General features: G+C 31.3%; 1 protein-coding gene across 1 annotated transcript; it reads left to right on the plus strand.

Annotated features, from left to right (window-relative positions):
• Positions 1-14,099: 14,099 nt before the first annotated feature.
• Positions 14,100-14,642, plus strand: LOC139492755 (achaete-scute homolog 5-like). Its single transcript, XM_071280907.1, has one exon. The coding sequence runs from the start codon at positions 14,100-14,102 to the stop codon at positions 14,640-14,642; it is 543 nt and encodes a 180-aa protein (XP_071137008.1).
• Positions 14,643-26,224: the final 11,582 nt, after the last annotated feature.

A 26,224-nucleotide genomic window follows, 5' to 3' on the forward strand; every position in this document is an offset into this window, starting at 1 on the left:
TAGAAGATGCAGATCTCTTCCATTTCTCTAAACTAAAGAAACGAAATTACATTAAACAACAATTGATTCCAATAGTGTCAACCTTCCACATGTTCTAACTGTTCCTTTTTTTCATTCTTTATATGAAGACTATCAAAAGATACCCCCCGCAAAAAAAATGAAATAGAAACAAGGGCCGTCTTTCCCCTCAGAGCTATTCAGCTCTTTGATTAACCGGATTTTTGTGACAAAAATGTCGGTTATTGAATTGGGGATGTACGGCGGGCGGGCGGCAATCAAATGTTGGCCGTGCATTAACTCATGAACCGTTCAACCAAAGCTTTTAAAATTTTAATATGTTGTTACTGACAACTAAATGAAGGTCAAGTTCAATAATGACGATTTTGACTTTTACCGTTCAGGAGTATGGTTCTTGAAAGATTGAAAAATGGAGTTTCCAGTCGTGTCCGTGCATTTACGCATGAACTGTTCTGCCAAAGCTTCCCAATTTTTAATATGCTGTTACTGATGAAAAAATGGAGGTCAAGTTCAATAATGACGATTTTGACTTTTACCGTTCAGGAGTTATGGTTCTTGAAAGATTGAAAAATGGAGTTTCCAGTCGTGTCCGTGCATTTACGCATGAACTGTTCTACCAAAGCTTCCAAATTTTTATATTTTGTTACTGATGACAAAATAGAGGTCAAGTTCAATAATGACGATTTTGACTTTTGCCGTTCAGGAGTTATGGTTCTTGAAAGATTGAAAAATGGTGTTTCCAGTCGTGTCCGTGCATTTTCTAATGAACTATTCAACCAAAGCTTTTGAAATTTTTATATGTTGTTACTGATGACAAAATAGAGGTCAAGTTCAATAATGACGATTTTGACTTTTACCGTTCAGGAGTTATGGTTCTTGAAAGATTGTAAAATGGCGTTTCCATTCACGTTGTTGCATTTACTCATGAACCATAATTTTAAGGAAATTTTGCTTATTTTGGTTATTATCTTGAATATTGTTATAGATGGAGATAAACTGTAAACAGCAATAATGTTCAGCAAAGTAAGATTTACAAATAAGTCAAAATGACTGAAATGGTCAATTGACCCCCTAAGGAGTTATTGTCCTTTATAGTCAATTTTTTACAATTTTCATAAAATTTGTAAATTTTTATTAACATTTTCCACTGAAACTACTGGGCCAAGTTCATTATAGATAGAGATAATTGTAAGCAGCAAGACTGTTTAGTAAAGTAAGATGTACAAACACATCACCATCACCAAAACACATTTTTGTCATGAATCCATCTGCTTCCTTTGTTTAATATTCACATAGACCAAGGTGAGCGACACAGGCTCTTTAGAGCCTCTAGTTTTTTGTATAAAAATATAACATCTTGGCAATAATATTCAGATACAATAAACTTAATTATAGAAAAAGTGTTTACTCAGAGAAAGTTTTAAGAATAGAATGGGTAGTTTTCTATTGGTCCATTTGCTCTGCCAAATTGACATAGTTTATCTGGATATAGTGTTCCATTATCATAGCTTGGAAAACAATTGAAAATTACTAAATCTATTTAGTGTCAAATAGGGATCCTAGTATGTAACATTTAAATATAGTTTGTAATAATTTTCTTTCAATTTGCTATAAAGATATAATTTCTTGTCAATAATCTTCAAATTATTTTTTCAACTGATAAAACAGTTGACCACTTTAATTGTTCTTAATGAGATAAGAATTAAAAGGATAATCTGGTCAATGAGCAGACATTAATCCGTTATTTATCTAAATACATTATGTTAATAAATATTGATAAACAAGTCTTTGGCGTAAAATATTAAATTTGCATTTGGAGCATTAGAAAACATTTACAATTTATACAGAAAAAAAATCAGAATTCATACAAATAATTTACACCTGTTTATCTTTTAGCCACATGGTTATTTTATTTATGAATTGAAAAATCCAAACGAGAATAAACGAAAAAACATTATATACTGTAAATTTAGAAAATATTGCGTGCATTTATTATCGCGATTTTTCATTTTAGACTAAAAGCTAATTTTTATTTTCCGATATTGAGAAAAATTCCTGTGTAATTAACATAAGATATTTTAAAATGCGATTTTAGATTATTGCGATTCATGATAACCCTGTTGCATTTTTCGCATTACCGTATATAAAAATGTTAAATATATTTATAACCCCCCCCCCCCCCCCCCCCCTCAAAAAAAAACAAACTGTCTAATTTTATTTTACCCTGTGGAAGCATCTTCTTTCATTTGTATACATTTAATTTCCTTGTGATATTCGAATGTCAAAAGAGAATGCATGTTTATTTATTTTTTAGAAAACTGCATTTAAAATTTTAGAAGAAAATCGACAATATCTGAAAATGAAAATAAATATTGAATAAATGATACTACTTATTATGTTCACCATATGAATGGTACGAAAATAATCACTTTATAACAACCCTGAATTTATTGAGTTGGACGGAAATTACTCAAAAATAGATTTGAGATTAGACCGTTGGTTTTCCCGTTTGAATGGTTTTACACTAGTAATTTTGAGACCCTTTATAGCTTTTTGTTGTGTGAGCCAATTGCAAGGCTCCGTGTTGAAGGCCGTACATTGACCTTTAATGGTTTACTTTAATAAATTGTTATTTGGATGGAGAGTTGTCTCATTGGCACCCACACCACATCTTCCTATATCTCTATATACAAGTCAAAATTTTATACGTTTGAATTTTAAACCAAAAAATCTAATTACATATCAACAAATTGTCTAATTCGCGTATCTATAATAAAATGGCTTCTGCATGGTAAAATCTTTAATAAACTCGTATCTATTCAGGTGGCATGTTTGTTGTGTCAACTGGACAGCTGTTTTTCTCCTCGGTAAATTGTTAATAAAGTTCTACCCAGTATTAAACAACAGCTGTAGAAATAGTACACAAATTAAAACATATAACTTTCAGACTTCACAATTTTCCCCATTTTATTGAATTTGTTTTAGCTGGATTGCAGTAACAAAAGTTCCATCATGGGTGTGCAAGTGAGTTTCAATTTAAATGTATAAAATTTTCAAGAAAAAAATTCTGGGTTTTATTAGCATCAGTACTAGAGTTTAAAATATAAAACAAATTAAAATATTTATGAAATAAATTGCAAAATTGGAAAAAGAATTAGAATATTGGTATTCAGTTTAGAATGAATTGGAAAAACCTATGAAATTTGACGTTATGCACAGTTGTACAATGACTGATTAATGTACATCGGCAAATATTACATATATATATATAATTATGACTGTTGTTTCTTAAGTAACATAAAAAAGCAAATATAAATTGCTTATTCAGGACGATAACATGCAAATGTTATATGAAAAATATACAAAAATAATAAGGATTCAATGGATGGAACTGTTACGATAGATAATATAGCTAATTTGAAACTAATTACATCTCATGCCTCATATATCATAAACTGTGTTACAAATCTGACAAGGAAATGTAACACTAAGCCACCGAAAGTTCCGTCTTGGTGGCAGAGTGGTCTAGATTGCTTGAAAAAGTGCAGGCGGTGTTGTGTCTATATCTTAATAGTATGCGTTCGATTTCCGTCGTGGGAAAAACAAAAAAATGTTTCCTTTTTCTTTTTTTTTTCGAAAAGGGTTTGGGAGTGAGGGGTAATGTCATAAATGCATTATGTAAAAGTTAGTTTGTTCCAGAAAGGAAGTATACAATTGTAAGTTACTATTGAAATTAAGCAGAAAACCATTAACATAGATTACAAAAATATTGTTCAAAAATGGGGTTGTTTTTAGAATTTTAAAAACCAAAAAAAAATGTGCCCTGCTACAAAAAAATGACTGCCAGATCATTAATTTTCTATTTCAAAATATCGTTATAAAACTGAATCCAAGGCAGGACAAACGCTCTAGCTTTAATGATTTAAATACACTGGGGATTTATACCAGTGTTATCAACAAAGGACTATGGATTCCAAAAAACTGAATTACTTTTATGTACTGTAGGCTTCGTATGCTTTTTTTGGCAAAATTAACTAATTTTTCACAAAACACGCTAATGAATTGAAAATGTAGTACGCGAACATGCTTGCATTTTTTTTTTATCACTATGGAAGCATTAAAATGGAAGAATATCTTTTAAAACCGAATGTGTCATTCTGTCCATTGTCCTCGGGAGACAATCGGTCGCGTGGACAAGCAATTGTTGACTTATAGAATAAATAATTATGACTTTTCTCTCAAGAATGTAGTGTTATTTAGGAATTAGGACCAATAATCAGGAGTATTATATTCTAATAAATGTGTAATTTGTTTAACGAATTAAAAAATTACATCAACGTTTTTAAATGTATTTCAAGTATTGGCAAATTGTCAACATAGCACTTTTCATCAATTAAATTGTACTAACTAAATTATTAATGATATAAAATATTTATTGTGAAAATCAAATACAGCTGATCAGAGTCCTAGAATATTCAAAGATACGAACAACATATTTCTAATAAGAAACTGTAACACATAATTTAATGATACTGCATGTCCATTTTGATTTTTATACACAAAATTAGCAGAATGTGCTTTTGAAACAGTTAAATGAGTTCTTTTTGTACTATACATTAAGTTCAATATTTTTTAGTTTTTATACCGTGACATTTAGAGGTTTTTTTTTAATAACTTCTGGTTATACGTTTGTGTGCTTTTCGCTATGATAGTATTTCGGTGTTATTGGTTTTTTTACCATATATATACAATGTGGTTTTTTTACTACATGGTATTACTTTGGTGATTCTATCCGTGAATATTGAAATCATGCCACCTAGAACTACAAAATTGTTGTTAACAAAAATCAAATTGTTTATACTAGTATATGAGAAATCGACGAAATTGCCATCTTGTTAATGTGGTTACTTTTGACAGCGGGTGCATTACCGTGAGGACATTCCGGTGTATTGCTATCGCCTAGATTTCCATTATAAACATGATGTTTACGTAGACATCATCAAGTGCAAACTAACATTCCTTATCGCTTGTTATAAATAGTTATCAAAGGTACCAGGATTATAATTTAGTACGCCAGATATAAGACTCATCAGTGACGCTCATATCAAAATGGTTATAAAGTCAAACAAGTACAAAGTTAAAGAGCATTGAGGATCCAAAATTCCAAAAAGTTGTGCCAAATACGGCTAAGGTAATCTATTCCTGGGATAAGAAAATCCTTAGTTTTACGATAAATTCAAAGTTTTGTATAAAAATGACCACATAAATGATATTCATGTCAACACCGAAGTGCTGACTACTGGGCTGGTGATACCCTCGGGGACGAAACGTCCACCAGCAGTGGCATCGACCCAGTGGTGTAAATAGTTATCAAATGTACCAGGATTAAATTCATTTCTTCAATGAATACTCATCAAATACTTTTTAAAGAAAATAAATTATTTATATTTAAAAAAAATTATTATATGCATATACATATATTAAGTAAAAAAAATCATTAATATCTATGCACACGAATGCGGAAGAATATCTCAAGAACGTTTGCAATTTCAAGCAACGATAACTCTGTATGGATGATTAAACATTTATTGCGGGAAAATACGAATGCCTACTCAAGTCCATTCTATTAGAAACATCGAATTCAGTTTTACAGAAGAGTGACGTGTCCACCATGCACTTGCACTGCACTATTATTCATATAGTAGAATAGAATGATACACAAATGCATGAAAATTATATATACATGTAAACTGTAATATACAAGTATTAATATAATATATAACAATAAACCAGAGTATACTGATTTGGATCACTACAATATAATAGTCATTACGGTGAGGATGGATTCCCTGTCTTTTCTCTATCATCCACGCACGAACTTGTCCCAGACAAAATTTATATCTGTACATTAACTTTACTTTCAGGTATAGAGATGTGTTTTTTTTCTGGACAAGTGCTTGTCGGACCATCCACAAGAACTTGCGGTCATCCGATGTTCAGTACTTCAGTACTTTGATTAGTATTATCATTTGAAAATTTTTGACAATCGATATAAAGATAAAAAATAGGATTTTTATTTTGTTTATTTAACATTTTTCTATGAGATTTTAACGACGGTATCGCACTACAGGAAGATATAAAATGTCTATGATCCCATTTCCTTGACCACTATTATACAGTTTTTCACACGGACCGTTATCGACTATAATTTGGCGCGCATCTTTCTTTTTCAAATCATCGTAGAAATACGCTAATACTTGAGATTAACGAAATTAAAACTTTAAACAAACATCTCTCTGCCCCATCAACCAATAAAAACTTTGTACTGTCAATGTTTAATCGAGAAAAAGAAACTTTTAGATTATATGTGAGAAATTAATTTCCATAATCCTCCCCAATAAAAGTTAAGTAGTTCACAGTAAATTAAGAAAATTAGGTAATCCCTTGACACGTACATGGCATTAATCGTCAGATTAATACGCGTAGAGAAAGTTTGCCGTTGGTTATACTTTTCAAAAGAAGTTGTTTTATTACCAAACTTCTATCTGAAATACACAAGTTTTTTAAGTACACGAAAAGAAATAAGGATATAAGAGGTATACTCCAAAGTATACGAGGAACGATTCAGTTTGTTTTAGGCTAATATCTTATTTCCATCTGATGACATATTTATGAATGTTTAAATTTCCGTTTTACACCAAGTTTAAAAACAAGATTGAAAGTTTATTAACTGGTTAAAATATACTCTTTAGCACGTAAATTTCAGTTCTTCATACTTTAGTTAGTCATAAACAAATTAACCATGATAAAAGTCAACCGTGGTTAATAACGGAAAATGCTGAATAGGAAGATACAATAAATAGATTTTCCATAGCGATTTTTTTTTCAAATATTTCAAAGCAGAATTTAAACCAAATCTTTAATTAATTTTCGTATTTTTTTTTATGATATTTAAGATTTGACACACGGTTCAAGTTTGTTTTGACCAAACATTTTTTTAAATACAGAAACACTTTATCATATTGGCATGCCTTTGAACACACGACTGAAATGAACTAGGCACTCGGAAACTGAACAGTTAAACTCGTGATATTTTTCAAGTGGCTATACAGTCAATCAAGTTTCCTTAAAATCAATTCAGATGAAAAACAAAGCCATTTTATATAATCGGTCAGATATGTTCAAGTACTTCTATATTGCTGGTTTTGTTTACTTTAAATAATTACTATAGTCTGAATAAATAAACAAAGAGGATTAAAAGTCATTTAGAGTTATTTCTAATTGTAAGATTGTCATCATGCAATATTTCTTAATATCTGAGTTTTATCTTTTGTCTGTTTTATAAGTAGAAATTTTTACACACAGATTTTTTTTCCAGATAGAATTGAATATTGATACTTTTAGAAAGAGCAATTTCAAATCATTGTAATGTCATGAATGCATAGTTCACTGTTCAATAACGGAAGCACCTAACCAAGGCAGACTCATGGAGAGTAGGGGCATAACCATCAAAGTACTAGAAACATTCCTGATGTGTGCTATGTAAAATAATAATATTTTCCTGATTTTAGTGTATGCCCCTTTTTTATCCAGCCATGTCAATCCTACAGTTATATAAGTACGTCTGAACGGCAGTGACAATTTTACGACAGTTACGTATAAAGCTAGTTTTTTTGCACACATTTTATTCCTTATAATATATAAATGATGTGTTGTGACTCGATTTATTAGAACATATATTAATTTTTATCACAAAGACAAGAGCTGGTGAACTACTTTTTGTAGTAGTTGTTTCTTTTTTAGATGTTCAAATATCCTTATCTCATATCAATTTCAGTATTCATTTAATCATTACATGTATGATTTCATACACGTAACCAAAATTATTTCCCTGTAATATTTACGTAAAAAAGTACTGTTAACATCTCAATTTCATGAATAAATTAAAATTCGAGTTAATACATTTAACAAATTATCAGTATGCCTTTATTCTAATTTTGCAAATAATTTTTGGAATGCTTTTTAATAAATCACAAGCACGGACTTGCTGATTCGAGGACTTTTCAAATTAGATTAAAACACCTAAAACAAAACAAAATGAAAAATCTTTATGAAAACATACGAATTTCTGATTTTCGGTCTTTTTAACATCAAACAGACCGCAATTAAATAAATCACAATTTTTCTAAATATTATTCAAATAAATTGACAGATTAAGATTTATATGTCTACTTCTTTGTTTTCATTTTAGTCCTTTAATAAATTAATCCGCCATAAATTTTTACTTGTTCCGACCGCGCCATTTTCGGAGAAGTATTTATTTTATTAAAATTCAATTTTATAACTTGTATAAATATGTTGTTGTGTATTAAAATAATATTGATTGTATGCATAATTTTAAGAATGAGTGTCAAAAATTAAATACGACAACAATTTTTAAAACTTATGAATCACCCTGTTTACACATTTCTTGACTTTTGAAATTTATGAGAAAATATTTGAGGTCAGTTGGTAAACAACAATTCTATTTGAATACTTGGTACAAAGTACAAAAGGCCGCATAAAATCAAATGCTGCTTGCCAATGGAACTGCTACACTTCGATATTAGTAATGTTACGTCAAATATTTTGTATTTGGCAATTCATAATATTAATATGGCAATTCATAATATTAATATGGCAATTCATAATATTAATATGGCAATTCATAATATTAATATGGCAATTCCGCATAATATTAATATAGCAATTCATAATATTAATATGGTAATTCATAATATTAATACTAGCAATTCATAAATTTATTATAGCAATTCATAATTTTACAATGGCAATTCATCATTTTAGTTTTGCAATTCATAATTTTATTATAGCAATTCATAATTTTTCTATATGGCAATTTAAAATTTTACTATGGCAATTCATCATTTTAGTTTTGCAATTCATAATTTTACTATGGCAAATCATGATTTTATTTTGGCAATTCGTAATTTTACTATAACAACCAAAAGACAAACTGCTGAACAATACATATTTCAAATTGAATTGTTGTATTTACAATCAACGAAATCAATCTTTTCTGCCTTTGGCTTGCGTATAATGGCGGGCATTTTAACATTAAATCGTCTATATAATATGCCTAAATAAAATTCTAAACACTTTTATATATTCCATAATCATTTGTATCTTGGAACAGAACAATTTTTTTTAAGTGAAATAATTTGAATTGTCCGCAAATGTATCAACATTCTAGTTTTTTGCTATTGTTTGTATATATGCATACGTTTCAACACTTCCCAAGCACGAAAACAAATGAAAGCAAATGTTGTTCTGGTGCCATCTTTACTCCTACGCCTTGACCCCAACTTTATACATGTAATGACGGTACTTTTATAATTCCTTTTACACATTTTGAAAGAACCAGAGACATATATATATATCAGTGGCGGATCCAGCCATTTTAAAAAGGGGGCGTTCCCAACCCAGAGTAAAGGGGGGGGGGGGGGGGTTTCCAACTATATGCTCCCATTCAAATGCATTGATCGGCCAAAAAAAAGGGGGGTTCTAACCCCCGGAACCCCCCCCCCCCCCCTGGATCCGCCACTGTATATGTCTCTGGAAAGAACTGATTGTATGAAATTTCAGCTTTACTGATTAAAAGGTGTTACATTTTCCAATTTATGGCAGTTTTATTTAGCTACACAAATATAAATAAAGGGTATTTGGGGTATCGTCAATGATAGAACCAAATACTTTGGTGGTCCCCTGGTATAGCGTATTGGCTTCGAGTGCTGGAGGTCGTAGGTTCGAACCACAGACGGGTCTAACCAAACATTTTATAAACAACAGTATATTCTGCTCCTCCGGTACGCATGCGTTATAAAGGAGTATGAGCAAAGACTATGCGGCACAAAGTCAGAATAAAAGTGGAGCTTTGTATAGGGTAACATGTCTTCTTGTTGACTTTTGCTCTATGGACTAGGCAACTCAACGACAAAAACAACCAAATAGAAAAGAGGGGGAAGTCTGCATCTCATTTATGTGCTTGTTACTTCTAAGGCAAGTTTTCTTTATCGTCTTATTTCATCTTGCTAATATTTGTCACTATTCTTGATATTGAAACATCCTATTATGACTATATTCGATAATTTTAATATTGCCTTTTCTTTATTCTTCATTTTTGTTTCCCTCTATTTTTTAAAACCCATTTAGGCCCTCATCTAAGATTCAAATTCCAGTTAGATATACAATTAGCATTCCATTTCTGTTTTTCTAAAATTTCAAACATTTAACTGCTTTGGAAAAAAAGTACAAAACAACGCCTATTTGTTGTGCAATTAAAAAAGTACTAAATATTTCACATAAAAGAGGAAAACAAATGTTGCAAACATACTAGGAATCCATTATTGTGGGGCTGTTTTGGTGATCGGCTAAAATTTCATGTAAACTTTTATATATATATACACAAATTGTTACTAGATATTTACTTAAAACAGTTCAATTTCCAACAGTTAAATGCACTTTTCAACTCTTCGATATATGCTTAATTCAAATGAAGAATAGCATTTTCACAGAAAGAAATTAAATAAAAAAACCAAGTAAGATTTGTATTGTTGGATATTCAAGCAAAATAAAGAAATAAAAGTTTTAATTTGATATCGCATTGGTCTAATTTGAATTTTGTATTATTTTAAGCGATTAGAACTGGATAATCTCCCTTGATACATTTTGTGTTACGAGACACGCGCCGAAGGATTTTCTCATAATTTACATATTGGTGTTTATAAAAAGAGATAAAGTTGTGCTAACAGCTTTTCCAATGCATTCATTTAAAATTGTCTGATCAAGGTAAGCAATTTTGCGTTTTGAAATATTTAGACGAAAAGTGCTCATACATAATGTGAGTTTTAATGAATATCTATTAAAAAAAACCTGTTCAACTTGTATATTGCTTTTTGTAATTTGTACATTGCTAACATTTATGTCCAAACGTTATAGAGAACTAGTAAGATATCGCATTATTAGTCTAAATATATTTTTAAAAAAAATAATAGATATATGTTTTTGTTCGTGATATGTTGCTTTATTTGCAATTTTTATTTTTATTACTTTGCTTGATAAAATATCAAAATAAAATTGATTCAGAAATGATGTCAGAACTTAAACTGAAACTACGATAATTATTCAGACCTCTTAATTATAAAATTAATATAATTTGAATACATTCAAAAGTTGAGCCGATACTATATATACGGTTTCTATAGTTATTATTTTTATTATCATGCTTTTCAAAAATGCCAATATTTCGCCATATTTTTAATGAACATTTATTAAAAAAAAAGTATTTTTCTGGTATATTGGTTTTTGTAATTTGTGCATTGCTAACATTAACGTCCAATCGTTATAATTGTATGAATCGCAATATATTTAAAAATAAAATTTAGATAAAAGTGTTTGTCCATGATATATAATTGCTTTATTTACAAAAAAAATATTGTATTAATTTGCTTGCCCAAAATATAAAAATATAAAATTGATACAGAAATGATGTCAGAACATATTATAACTGGAACTACTATAATTATTCAGACATCTTAATAAAATTTATATTACATTCAAAAGTTGAATCGATACTATATATACGGGGCCTGGTTTTCGAAAGTATCTTATGACTAAGACATGTCTTATGATGATCTTAGGACATGTCATATTCGTAAGATATGTTTTCGAAAGTGTCCCAAGTTACGATTTGTCATAACTTTTGTCGTAAACTTAGACCCATCGCGACATGACTTATGATGGTCTTATGATTGTCAACAAAAATTCTAATTACTTTTCATGTATAATTTCATGCTAATTGCAATAATAATATTTGTTGTGTTTCTGAGTTAGCCAAATAGTAAAGATTTTATTTTTCTCAACTACGTGAATTAAAATTTGAATCACCTGCGACATTACAATTTGGAATTCTGTTCTAACTCATGGCTTTGTGTAATAAATATACATATTATTTCATTCCTAGTATATTTAATAGTAACCATATTAACGTATGTGCACGGGCATTTCGTTTAGCGGGTACTCGATAAAGGTATTCACAGTTAAATAACAATGCATGTAGTACGATAATACACGAAAGCGAAGTTCAAGATTTATTATATATTACAAACTAAATTTAAACAAATTATTAACCCATATTTCAATTCCTTTTGTATAAAATTTCATGTTCATTAATAATGAAAAAAATAAAATATTCTTAAATATTAAAATGGTAATAATTAATATGATCATACTTTTCATTTTCATTTTTATATTTATCACTTTTTAATCATTATTCAAAATAATAGAAAATAATGTTCACTTATGACAGTCATAAAAGCATCATAGCCTATGACTCTCTTAAGACAGCTTTGATTTACATCCTATGACATATCATATGATAGTCATAAGATGATCATAAAATATGCCCTAAGATGTATATCTTATGACATATCTTATGATACTTTAGAAAACCAGGCCCACGACGGTTTCTATAGTTATTATTTTTATTATCATGCTTTACAAAAATGCCGAAACATTGGAATATATACTACGAAATATATGAAAACGAAAAGAAAGCGACTAACGCAACAAAAAAATAAAAATCGACTCGAAAATGCAAGAAAGAGACTATTAAACCAAAATATCCATTCATAAATGAACATTTAACTTTTATTTTGATAATTTGGAATTATTCGGGTTTCTTTCTTGTGTATTGGAACTTTCGAAACTGGTATATAGGTTCGTCTTGCTAGTCAATGCTTTTTGTTGAACATATGCTTTTGCACTTTGATATTTTATCTTTTGAAAAATGTTTTTTGTGCTGTATTTAGATCCCTCTACCAAGAAATACGTTTTGCATTCACACGTATATAAATTGCGGTTTTTATCCAATACTACGTTTAAACGGGTTTTTTTTTTAATTAGATTGGTTTACATTTTTTAGTTTTGGCTTGTATTGTGTTTGCCTTCGGGTTTATATTATCCGTTCATCCTTTTTCGACTCTTCAAAATTCAAGAGTCTATCCAAAATTGAAGTAATTTAACGGCCACCCAAATACCGTTAATGGTCGATATACGGATATTGTGTTCCAATGTTTGCACTTCGTGTTTGCGGTATACCTTCTTTTCCGCAATTTTAGTGTTTTTATCCAACGCAACTGGGTTCAAACGTTGTTTTCATTTTAGACTTACTTGTTTATATGTGTGTATGTATACTGACGAGGCAAATATTATTTCATTTATGAAAAGATCACATAACATCTTTCCAACACTTTATTTTTAAAACATGATTTGAATATTCTTTAAAACAAAAAGCGCACTGATCGCGTACATCCTGACTGGAATATTGAGAAACAATACATTATTGTGCAAATGGAATAGCTCTGGTTTAAATGTGTAAAATACAAATTTGGTATATATTCACTATTCTTACATAATTATATAACCAACTTGTTTCTGGTGGGAAAACATGGCGAGAGTTGCCCCTCCCGATGTTTCGTATGACTTCAGACTAGCACAGGACACATCACTGCCGGACCCGAATTATATTAGAAGATTGCGCAATATCTTTTATTAAAAAAAAGCCAAATAGCATCATTTAAAAATATTGCAATGTGCAATTTCAAAAAAAAAATGAACGATCGTGTTCTCGTCTAAACTAAATCGAAAGCTAAAATCGGTGTATGGATTTATATACACACATGCACTATTCACCGATAATTAAGCAGAGGACAACATTGGTTCCTTGTATTCGTATCAATCTCAGCGACAAACACATTTTTAAAATCCAACTGACAAAAAAGCATGAGTCATACCAAATCATTATAAAAAATACAAATACATTAAAATTTACTTAAAGTCAAAATAAACATGCTATGATAATCATAAAATCTTAGTGACAAAAAGGCACGAATTTACCCCAAAAATCATTATACAGAATACAAAAATACCAAAATTTACTTTAAGTCACATTTTACAAGTTATCCCCCTTTTATTTTTTATAATTTTTTACAGGGTAGGTCATGCAACTACAAGAAAGCTACATGTGTAGAGATCTTATACCAGTTAAAATATCCTCTCCGACATGTAAAGACCTGGGGATACCGAAAAACACCGAGGAAGTGGGCGTTCCCTTGTTTACATCCCGCATTATAAAGAACCCATCGCTCCATATCGATGGCATCCGATACGAAGCAACCTTGAAAGGTTATCCGACAAAGATTGACCCTTACAGTCCAATGTGTATGATACCACTTCCGGTGCCGTTCGGAAGAGAGCACATGGAACCAACTTTCGTTCGGAGAAGAAACGAACGAGAGAGAGACAGAGTGAAATGTGTTAATGAAGGGTATTCTGTGTTAAAAGAACATTTACCAATAGAACGTAAGAATAAACGTGTGAGTAAAGTGGAGATTTTAAGATTTGCCATAGATTACATTTCTCATTTAAAAGACATTTTGGAAGATTCAGACGATTGTATTGGAAAGACCGATAAAAGCGAGATTGCGTCTTCAGATGTTTTAAACGAGAATGAGGATAAGGACAAAGTTGCACCAGCAAAACGAAAATGCGTGAGAAGTGCATAACAAAAACATATTGTGTTAATCTGTTCTTCTCTCATGTATCATCGTCGTCGTCGTCATCATCATCATCATGGCTTCGTCGTCATCATCATCATCATGGCTTCGTCGTCATCATCATCGTCGTCGTCATTGTCGCCGCCATCATCATCATATCATGTGATTATCAGTTATGTGATTTCTATAGTGCTATATATACATTCTAGTCATTTCTAAACTAAATTACAGTGTAGCTTGTACACTTTATATTTTGGATGTGCTTTTGTCTTGGAACATTTCTCTTGATAGATAGTTTCGATTCCTGTAAATATCGATATGTACAGTAAATATATAAAATTTCAGAAAGTGCACAACTTACGCAAAATGTATATAAAATGTGTGTTGGTGTGCAGTGTTGTTAATGTTTATTGTTAATTTTTAATAAAATATGTATAAAAATCATTGATTATATATATCATCATTGCTTATAAAAACAAGATGTGGTATGATTGCCAACGCCGGAGACAACTCTTCACCAGACAAGAGAGCCAATTATAAAAAACAAGAGGCTCTCAAGAGCCTGAATCGCTCACCTTAATTCTTTTGGTTAAATCTCTCATCGATGATTATTTTGGCTTTTCAATTTATTTAAATGTTTTTTGGATCGTCTTATTTTCTTCAAAAGCCAAAAAAAAATAATCATTTTCTCCTATGTTCTATTTTAGCCATAGGACCTATGTTTCTTGACATACAAGGAAATAAAATATAAAATTTATACTAGATACTCTGAAACTCATTTAGCCTAAGTTTGGCTGAAATTGATACAGCAGTTTCAAAGGAGAAGATTTTTAAAAGTAAGTCAACATGATGAACAAATTGTGAAAAAAGTCTTTAAAGGGCAATAACTCCTTAAGTGGTCAATTGACAATTTTGGTCAATTTGACTTAATTGAAGATCTTACTTTGCTGAACATTATTGCTGTTTACAGTTTATTTCTATCTATAATTATATTCAAGATAATAAACAAAAACAGCAAAATTTCCTTAAAATTATCAATTCAGGGGCAGCAACCCAACAACAGGTTGTCTGATTCATCTGAAAATTTCAGGGCAGATAGATCTTGACCTGATAAACAATATTACCCACGTCAGATTTGCTCTAAATGCTTTGGTTTTTGAGTTATAAGCCAAAAACTGCATTTGACCCCTATGTTCTATTTTTAGCAATGGCGACCATGTTTGTTGATAGATCATAACTTCGGATACAATTTACAAACTAGATACCCTAAGGAACATTCAGTTAAAGTTTGGAAGTATTTGGCCCAGTAGTTTCAGAGAAGAAGATTTTTGTAAAAGATTACTAAGATTTACGAAAAATGGTTAAAAATTGACTATAAAGGGCAATAACTCCTAAAGGGGTCAACTGACCATCTCCGTCATGTTGACTTATTTGTAAATCTTACTTTGCTGAACATTATTGCTGTTTACAGTTTATCTCTATCTATAATAATATTCAAGATAATAACCAAAAACAGCAAAATTTCTTTAAAATTACCAATTCAGGGGCAGTAACCCAACAACAGGTTGTCTGATTCATCTGAAAATTTCAGGGCTGATAGATCTTGACCTGATAAACAATATTATCCCATGTCAGATTGCTCTAAATGCTTTGGTTTTTGAGTTATAAGCCAAAAACTGCATTTGACCCCTATGTTCTATTTTTAGCAATGGCGACCATGTTTGTTGATAGATCACAACTTCGGATACAATTTACAAACTAGATACCCTAAGGAACATTCAGTCAAAGTTTGGAAGTATTTGGCCCAGTAGTTTCAGAGAAGAAGATTTTTGTAAAAGATTACTAAGATTTACGAAAAATGGTTAAAAATTGACTATAAAGGGCAATAACTCCTAAAGGGGTCAACTGACCATTTCCGTCATGTTGACTTATTTGTAAATCTTACTTTGCTGAACATTATTCCTGTTTACAGTTTATCTCTATCTATAATAATATTCAAGATAATAACCAAAAACAGCAAAATTTCCTTAAAATTACCACTTCAGGGGCAGCAACCCAACAACAGGTTGTCTGATTCATCTGAAAATTTCAGGGCAGATAGATCTTGACCTGATAAACAATATTATCCCTGTCAGATTTGCTCTAAATGCTTTGGTTTTTGAGTTATAAGCCAAAAACTGCATTTGACCCCTATGTTCTATTTTTAGCAATGGCGACCATGTTTGTTGATAGATCATAACTTCGGATACAATTTACAAACAAGATACCCTAAGAAACATTCAATTAAAGTTTGGAAGTATTTGGCCCAGTAGTTTCAGAGGAGAAGATTTTTGTAAAAGATTACTAAGATTTACGAAAAATGGTTAAAAATTGACTATAAAGGGCAATAACTCCTAAAGGGGTCAACTGACCATTTCCGTCATGTTGACTTATTTGTAAATCTTACTTTGCTGAACATTATTGCTGTTTACAGTTTATCTCTATCTATAATAATATTCAAGATAATAACCAAAAACAGCAAAATTTCCTTAAAATTACCAATTCAGGGGCAGTAACCCAACAACGGGTTGTCTGAATCATCTTAAAATTTCAGGGCAGATAGATCTTGACCTGATAAACAATATTACCCCATGTCAGATTTGCTCTAAATGCTTTGGTTTTTGAGTTATAAGCCAAAAACTGCATTTGACCCCTATGTTCTATTTTTAGCAATGGCGACCATGTTTGTTGATAGATCAAAACTTCGGATACAATTTATAAATTAGATACCCTAAGGAACATTCAGTTAAAGTTTGAAAGTATTTGGCCCAGTAGTTTCAGAGGAGAAGATTCTTGAAATAGTTTACGACGACAGACGACGACAGACGACGACGGACGCCAAGTGATGGCATAAGCTCACTTGTCCCTTCGGGACAGGTGAGCTAAAAAGTTGGCTATATACAGATAACAACTAATAATATAATTTTACAAATACTGCTAATTTTTTATTATCAAATTCCAAAGTATTCAAGTCGCCACAAAAATTTGAGAGATGTAGTATTATCGGTCGTCCCACTGACTATATCACTCTGTTCAGCTCTTAATATTATTCCGTATCATGTCTTTGTGACGTCAAATATGTTGACCCGGCCTTAATAACTTTGACCCGGACATATCAGCGACGTCATAATGTTTGAACCGACGTTAATAACTTTGACCCGAACTTATCAAGTCATCTTTTGTGTGCTGGTGAAACAAAGAAAACACTTCTGAAACACGCAAATATAGCCCGATAAATCGATTATCAGATTATCTGCATATTGATATTGTAAAATATCAGCTGCTTGACATTATATGAAGGCTTTTTGATCTCGTTCGCTACGCTCACTCGACAAAAAGCTTCATATTATGTCTCGCAGCTGATATTTAACGATATCAACATGCAGATAACCTGATAATCGGTACTTATTGCCAATGCATCACTTATTCATCATGTGTTGACACCCGGTATATCAAAATTGTGAATCGATAGAGAAAGACAAGAAACTCGAGGAATGACAAAATTTTCAATTATTTATTGGCACATGATACCAAAAAACAGATTACAAATTCATAAAAAAAAATATCGAGAGGACCGACCATGCGAGGGCTTTATAGCCAAAGTCGTTAAACACTTCCATCATCATAATCGAGAGGTCTCCCCAGAGTCTTACAACATCCAATTATTATGTCAACTGAAGCCTCAATGACGTTTATCCCACATCCCTTTTTATTCAGATATAAAAGTTATTCCATTAGAAATGTATATCCAACTTTTAACCGATGTGAGAGTGTCCATTCTAAATATTGAGATAAATCCAATTAAGCTCGTAAAGAGAAACAACGTTCGGGATACATGTTGTTATCATATTCTATAAGTCTTACAAGTTTGTTTGTTGGTTTTTTTTTTGTTTTTTTTTTTGTAAACTTTTCTTTTATCTCAAAAAAGCATTGCGATACATAGTTTTATAAATAACTTATAATATAAGTATAAGTCTTTATTTTTTTTTCAATCTAACGTTATTACTAGTACAGGTTTTGTCAAACTATTTGAGGCGAAGAAAATAAAAAAAGAGTTTGTTTTCCACTTTTCGTCAGTTTTAGTTGTTTAAAGTGATATCTTTCGGTCAATGTGGCTAAAATCATATCTAAATTGGTAAAAACTATATGTGATTTACTACCTACCATGGTTGTTGTTTTCTACAAATCTGATAGAAATAACGAGAGGTGGTACGAGTACCACTGAGACAACTCTCCATCCAAGTCACAATTTGTAAAAAATAACAATTAAAGGTCAAAATACGGCTATCAATAAGAAGCCGTGGCTCACACCGAACAACAAGCTATACAAGGCCCCAAAATGACTAGTGTAAAACAGTTCAAACAGAAAAAAAAATCAACGGTATAATCTCTATAAAAAACGAGGAACGAGAAGCACTTATGAACCACATCAACAAACGATACCCACCGAATAGCAGGTTTCTGACTGGATAAGTGCAAACAAATGCAGCGGATTTAAACGTTTTAAAAGGCACCAACCTTAAACAATAGTGTTACATTACAACATGGAAAGACACACTATAAAATATCAATTGAAATGGCTTAACTCATTCAAAAGACATATTGACAAAAGCAAGTAAACATTCACTGATCGAATAAATCTGATCTATCACTGACACAATATTAATACCTCATGATATCAGAATTCCTGGGGTAATAGGTGAATTAAACAGCTTATCAAATGTAGGTTTCCGTATGCATTATTATAGAAATGTAAACAACCTAGTTCAGTGCTTAGGCTAGAATCTGAATTGTTATTAAAATCTAATACCAGAATATAGGAAGCTTGAGAGCATTAACACCAACAAGAGCTATCTCTGAAACAGATACTCGACATCTTCAGATGGCAGAATATTTTTGAAATGTATATTTTTTATATTTTTTTTTTAGCATATTCAAATGCCGTCAGTCTGACATTTCTGAAAATTGAGCAGTTGTAATATGTGGTAACGAAGTCCTTAACTCAATAATATACCAGTAATACATAGATTGCGTTCATTGACATCTAAATCGTAACTATTAACACTAGCATATATAAAGAACAAACTGTGATATATGAACAACGTAGGATGGTGCCAAAAGATCATTGCCGTCAAAAAATGAAAATTAACAATATGGAACGAAAAATCAATCCTTTTGTTGCATATTTTTATGTAACGTTCCACGAATTAAACGGAAATATCTTAATCTAGGAAAATCAGCTATTTCTGTTTATATTTGATTAATTTTAAGTATGATACTATTTTCGGCGGTATATATAGAGAATTCTGGATTATTTAAGGAAAATTACATAAAGATAACGGTAACTGTTGACGTATTTATTAATTAAATTGAATTTAAACGGATCTTTATTAAATCTGTAACGTAACATAATGTTGTCAAGGAGAACATCTTCAGCCTTTATCATCTCACGGTATATCTGGTATATTTCACTTATTTGTTACTAAAGAAGGTTTGTATGAGTTGCAGCAGATTCATTGACAATTAGATTTTTCAAATAACCATTTAATTGAGTAGGGAAACTTTTGTTTGATAAGGTTGCATTGAAGTGTTCAAACAAATGGATGTAAGCAATAACCACAAGGAATTCGATAATGAGGAAAACTCATACTGTTTATTCGGTTATAAAAGACCCAGAGTATGAAAAATATGAAACAATTCAATTGAGAAAACTAACTGGCCTAATTTATGACAAAGCAATAAACGATAAAACAAACATGACTGTCATGGACCAACAACAATTGCAACCACTGAACTTCAGGCTCCTGACTTGGGACAGGCACATAAAGAATATGGTGGGGTTAAACAAGTTTCTTTTTGACAGTGGTGGAACAACATAACATAAGATCAAATTATAAAAATCAGTTTTTAAGAAGTCTAAACTCATCAGATCGAAACAAAGCAGAACAAAACACACACCTGTCATGGCAGGGCATATATCTATCCCTCACCCATAACAACAAAAAAAGTCAACAAGTCACGCAGATCTGAGAGTTCTCGTAGTTACTGACAGCTAGTTCAAAGCCAAAAACAACTACTGAAAAATTCGTGCACAATGGTATATATATAGTAAGACAATTTTTAAAGTATTGTTATTCGTATGCATACATTTTCATATTCTGATTATTAATTTGTCTTTCCAATTAGCACAGCCACTATAGCATGCACGGTGACACAATTGTATTAATGTGGGCTGAAATTTCCTTTGAGAAAGTGTCAACGAAAGATATTTTAATTTTATTGTATCTGAGTTAATACAGCTTCAATTGTAGTTTACAGAAACTGATTTATAACCAAAATTTACCCGTTCAGATAATATCAATAGGCATAAATAAAGGAAGATGTGGTATGAGTGCCAATAAGAAAATTCTCCATCCAAGTCACACTTTCTGCCTCTCTTTTAAAAAAATTATAAACTGAAATATACGCCCAAATTGCACACGTTTATAATTTAGATACAGCCAATACCAAAGCACTTAAATTGCTGCTTGGAATTTCAGTTATTAACAGGGGCAACACCAGATATCACGGTAATTGTGTATTGATTATTCTTCTTTTGGGAACTCTCCACTTGATTTTTAAAGAAATTTGTTCTGCAATGTGCTGCTGAAATAGGGGAATAATCTCGCTTTTTCACATATCTGACATTTTACTATTATTTGTAGAAAGAAATCTCTTGGCTGATTGTTGTCTCGTGTTTATACTGCAAATTCGGACAACAGGTTTAAAATAAAAAAAAAAAAAAATGAACTTACACAGCAATGTTGGTTCATTTCCAACCTTGCAAAACACCTATCTAAAAATTGTTTCAAGCTTTTTAACATATTCATATTAGAGGTACTGATATATAGCCTGGGACGACGCACAGCTAGATTGGGCCGGATGCCAGGCTAACTGATATATTGTTATAACACCGTGGGTAAATGTTCACGTTGTGATTGGTTTAACGCCATCACGTGGTGACCCCCTATGAGACCGTAGGGGGTTAGTAAATTTCATAGGGGGTTCATGACGCGTTTATGATGACGTCATCTATTATTCTAATGCAATAAATGTGATATGGATGTAGCAATTTTTTTCATTGGCTAAAAGTTGCCGTCAAATCCACAGTTGACCAGACGTAACTAAATAGGGGCCCGCCATTTTGAATTGGTTGAATCAACAAATGTTCGATTACTACTACGTAATCGAAAATAAAACAACACCTACCTCGAATTCGCCGTTTTAATGTAATTTTATCCGAATTTGAAGCGTACAGTTAACGTCATAACCTCCAGTTTGTAAGTTTTCATTTGTATGACGTCACGTTTAGCCATGACGTCTTTGTGCTAAAAGCATTCATGAAGGCAGTTTCACGGATTTTTTTCTATTTGTCAAATTTAGACAATTTTTCAAGTTTTATCGTATTTTTTCTTTTAGTAATGCATCAGAATCGGAATAACAGTACTGTAGTTGAAGGGTTGCCACCGTCAATTTTGCGCGTCGCCAGTAAAACTGCATTTGCGACCGTCAAATATACAATTGACGGTGGCTACTCTTCAATTACAGTACTGTTTTTCCTTAAATGAAGTTGTGTTTCATTGTTTATTTTTCCACAAAACACAGCAGAAAATGTCGAGCGTGCGATAAATTCGTTATACGGTTAACTACTGACCCCCTACGGATCCATAGAGGGTGAATAAAATCCATAGGGGATTCGGCCTCCGGTTTCACCCTCTATGGAATTTACTAACCTTCTATTGATCCTTAGTGGGTCAGTAGTTAACCATATAACTTGTATTATCGCACCACTGGCAAACTTCACGTGGTGACCCCCTATTAGTCTAGTAAATTCCAGTCTTCTATTGATGTTGTTGTCTTTCATTGTTTAATTTTCTACAAAACGCAGCAGGAAAAATCCTGCGTGCGATAAATTCGTTATACGGTTAACTACTGACCCCCTACGAATCCATAGGGGGTGAGTAAAATTCATAGGGGACTCGGCCTACGGCCTCACCCCTATGGATTTTACTAACCCTCTATGGATTCGTAAGGGGTCAGTAGCAAACCATATAACTTTTAATATACTAAGTTGTGCAATAATAGCTATATTTTTACAGATCAAAATTTTTGGTTCTTTGGCTTTGTACAGTTTACAATTGTAAGAAAGATAACTCTACCGGTAATAGATTCAGAAGACTGTCGGAGTTATCTGACGTTTAATATAGAACGTGAGATTAATATAATTAAATAAATAGGTTGTTGAAATATAGCGGTAATGAAATTGACTATGTTGGTAATTAACCGAAACAAGACACATGAATTGACGACAGTGAGAAAGAGAAAGAAGAATAAATGCGTCACATTTTCATAGAGATGTGCCTTAATTATTTATGTTCTAAATAAATGATTTAAAACTATATTATACTCTTCAAATTAAATACCGACATACGCGCTTTTTGTATATATTTTTTTATGTGTTCATACCCTTAACCATTGAAAATTTTGTATAATGTTGGTTTCTTTTGTGTATTTTTTAAGTTATTTTTATTTTTATAAAAATATTTGCAGACTTTGAATAAGTTGCCGTTTGTTCTTACTTAATTTCGTAGAATTTGATGACTTATTTTTTATACTCTTTATAAAGGATAACGGCATAAAACTGTTTTATTATCAAAGAAATTGTCATTCTTAAACAAAAATGGGATCGATTTTTTAAAACTGTTTTTGATATAAATATCAAAAAATGAAGATGTGGTATAATTGTCAATGAGACAACGCTCCACAAGACACCAAATTACACAGAAATTAACAACTATAGGTCACCGTACGGCCTTCAACAATGAGCAAAGTCCATACCGCATAGTCAGCTATAAAAGGCCCCGAAATGACAACTGTTAAACAATGCAAACGAAAAAACTAACGGACTAATTTATGTACAAAAAATAAACGAACAACAAATATGTACCACACCAACAAACGAACATCACTGAATAACAGGCTCCTGGCTTGGGAAAGGCATATGTTAAAATGTTGAAATTTGACCTACATAAAAGGTACCCATAACAATCCTTAAAGCCATTTGATATTTTATTAATAATGTTAAAAAAAATAAAAAGAAGATGTTGTATGATTGCCGACGAGACAACGCGCCACCAGACATGCACCAAATATCATAAAAGTTTCACCGTATACGGCTTTCAAAATTAAGTAAAACCTATACGGAAAGTAAACTATGAAAAGACGCCGTATGGACAATAAAACAATACAAACGATAAATGACAAAGATACAATCATCTTTCGGTTATACAAACAATACATAATAAGAAAACAATGTTATAATTAACACAAAATTCTAATATGACGTGCTTCCCACGCTTTGTGAACAAATTCGTGCTCTAAATCCAATAAAATTTGTATGCACATGCGTATATTGACTACTGTAGAATAATTAATTTTATCAAATTGACATGCATTTAATAATTTTTATTAACTTAAAACACTTACAAACTTTTAAATGATGCACTTATGGTTACTAATTCATTTATTATGACTGTAAGGTGTTGCAATTCGAAATTGGACACATTTGACCTAGATACAACTGTTTATGTTGGCTGTTCAAAACTCCTCCCTCTGAAAAATCCCTGTCGTTTGCTTGTTTATAAACAAAAAAGGAAAGTTCATGGAAAAGACTACACAAACCCTCTACACTTATACACATCGGACATAGAAATGACCTTAATTGTCCTATTCAGAATCGAAATAATTATTGTAGTTTTAGCATGGATAGGCATTATTTTCGTGTTATTTTAGCCCTCACTATCACTCGGGCAAAAATAATCACAAATACAATGCTCATATTAAAGGATGATATGCGTCAGTGCGAACCATAATTATATTTGCGGCAGTACGAACTAATGGTGTTTGCTGCACTTGTGAAGCAACGGGAGACAGTTTGGTAAATAGAATGTTCAGCTGCCGTAGAAACCAGTGAACGGTGCTTAAGATTCATAGTACTTGATCATTGAAACTGGAAGGTTTCTAGATATAAACAGAAACGTTAGAACATGCAATGTGTGCTACTGTAATTCTATTGAAGACGAATATCATTTTACTTTGGAATGTATTGTCAATAATACAAAGTTATTCGTATGAAGTATATTGAACCTTATTATTGGAGAAATCCATCCGTATTTAAACTTATACAATTGGTGTCTGTTCGTAACATAAAAAAGCTTAATAATTTTGTGAAGTATTTTATAATGTATTACCGAAAAAAAATAATCGTAATCGTTGTATGTGTATATCATACTTCAATATCAAGATTGTTAAATTATCTTGCTCCTAGATTTGTTTTAAACTGCATGAATTGTATATTAGTGAATTACCTTATTGTACTATGTGTTGCTTACTATATCTAATGCAATAGTGATTGTACTTGACACCTATAAGCTGTATTGCTTTTGGAATAAAGAATTATATATTAGTAGTAAAGTAACCAAGAAGAAATACATAAATAGAGAAATACTGAACTAAATAATGGACATTTGAAGCAATATATTCTTATAGGTTTCATAACGAGTGAGAATTAGATATCGATTGATATCAACTCGAGTTATTTAATTTCAATAATAACAAACGAGCCTATGGCGAGTTTATTATTATTAAAATTAAATAACGAGAGTTGATATCAAACGATCTAATTCTCACAAGTTGTTAAACCTATTTCTCTTATGGAAAAAAGTTGTATGTGCGTGGCCTATTTGTTGCGAGTTGTGTTGCTACGACCGTTTTTCTTTGCAACGCGTACTTGTTTACTTATGACAGATATTTATAATTTTTTAAAGTAAAATTTACCAAAATCGTCTAGGGATCATCAAATTAACGTAATTTTGATATCACTTTTTCATATCACACTCCGTACGGTGTGATACGAAAAATATCTATTCATGTGGGAGTTAGATAACAGGCCCCAACCATAAGAGAATGATGTTTATAGGCGAAATGTATGGAACGCCGTAGCTGCCTTATGTGTACTTGTTTTTAGATACGCTTATACTTTTCAATATATGCACATAGTTTTTCTATATATGCACATACTTTTTCTATATATGCACATACTTTTTCTCTATATGCACATAGTTTACTTTATATGCACATAGTTTTTCTATATATGCACATACCTTTTCTATATATGCACATACTTTTTCTCTATATGCACATAGTTTACTTTATATGCACATAGTTTTTCTATATATGCACATAGTTTTACTCTATATGCACATAGTTTACTTTATATGCACATAGTTTACTTTATATGCACATAGTTTTTCTATATATGCACATAGTTTACTTTATATGCACATAGTTTTTCTATATATGCACATAGTTTACTTTATATGCACATACTTTTTCTATATATGCACATACTTTTTCTCTATACGAACATACTTTTTCTCTATATGCACATACTTTTTCTCTATACGAACATACTTTTTCTCTATATGCACATACTTTTTCTCTATATGCACATA

Source organism: Mytilus edulis, chromosome 10 (assembly GCF_963676685.1).
Source record: "Mytilus edulis chromosome 10, xbMytEdul2.2, whole genome shotgun sequence".
Taxonomy (NCBI): Eukaryota; Metazoa; Mollusca; class Bivalvia; order Mytilida; family Mytilidae; genus Mytilus; species Mytilus edulis.

Bases quoted from the DNA above. Each gene is read 5' to 3' on its own strand.
- LOC139492755 (XM_071280907.1), top strand. From the start codon at position 14,100: ATGTGTAGAGATCTTATACCAGTTAAAATATCCTCTCCGACATGTAAA.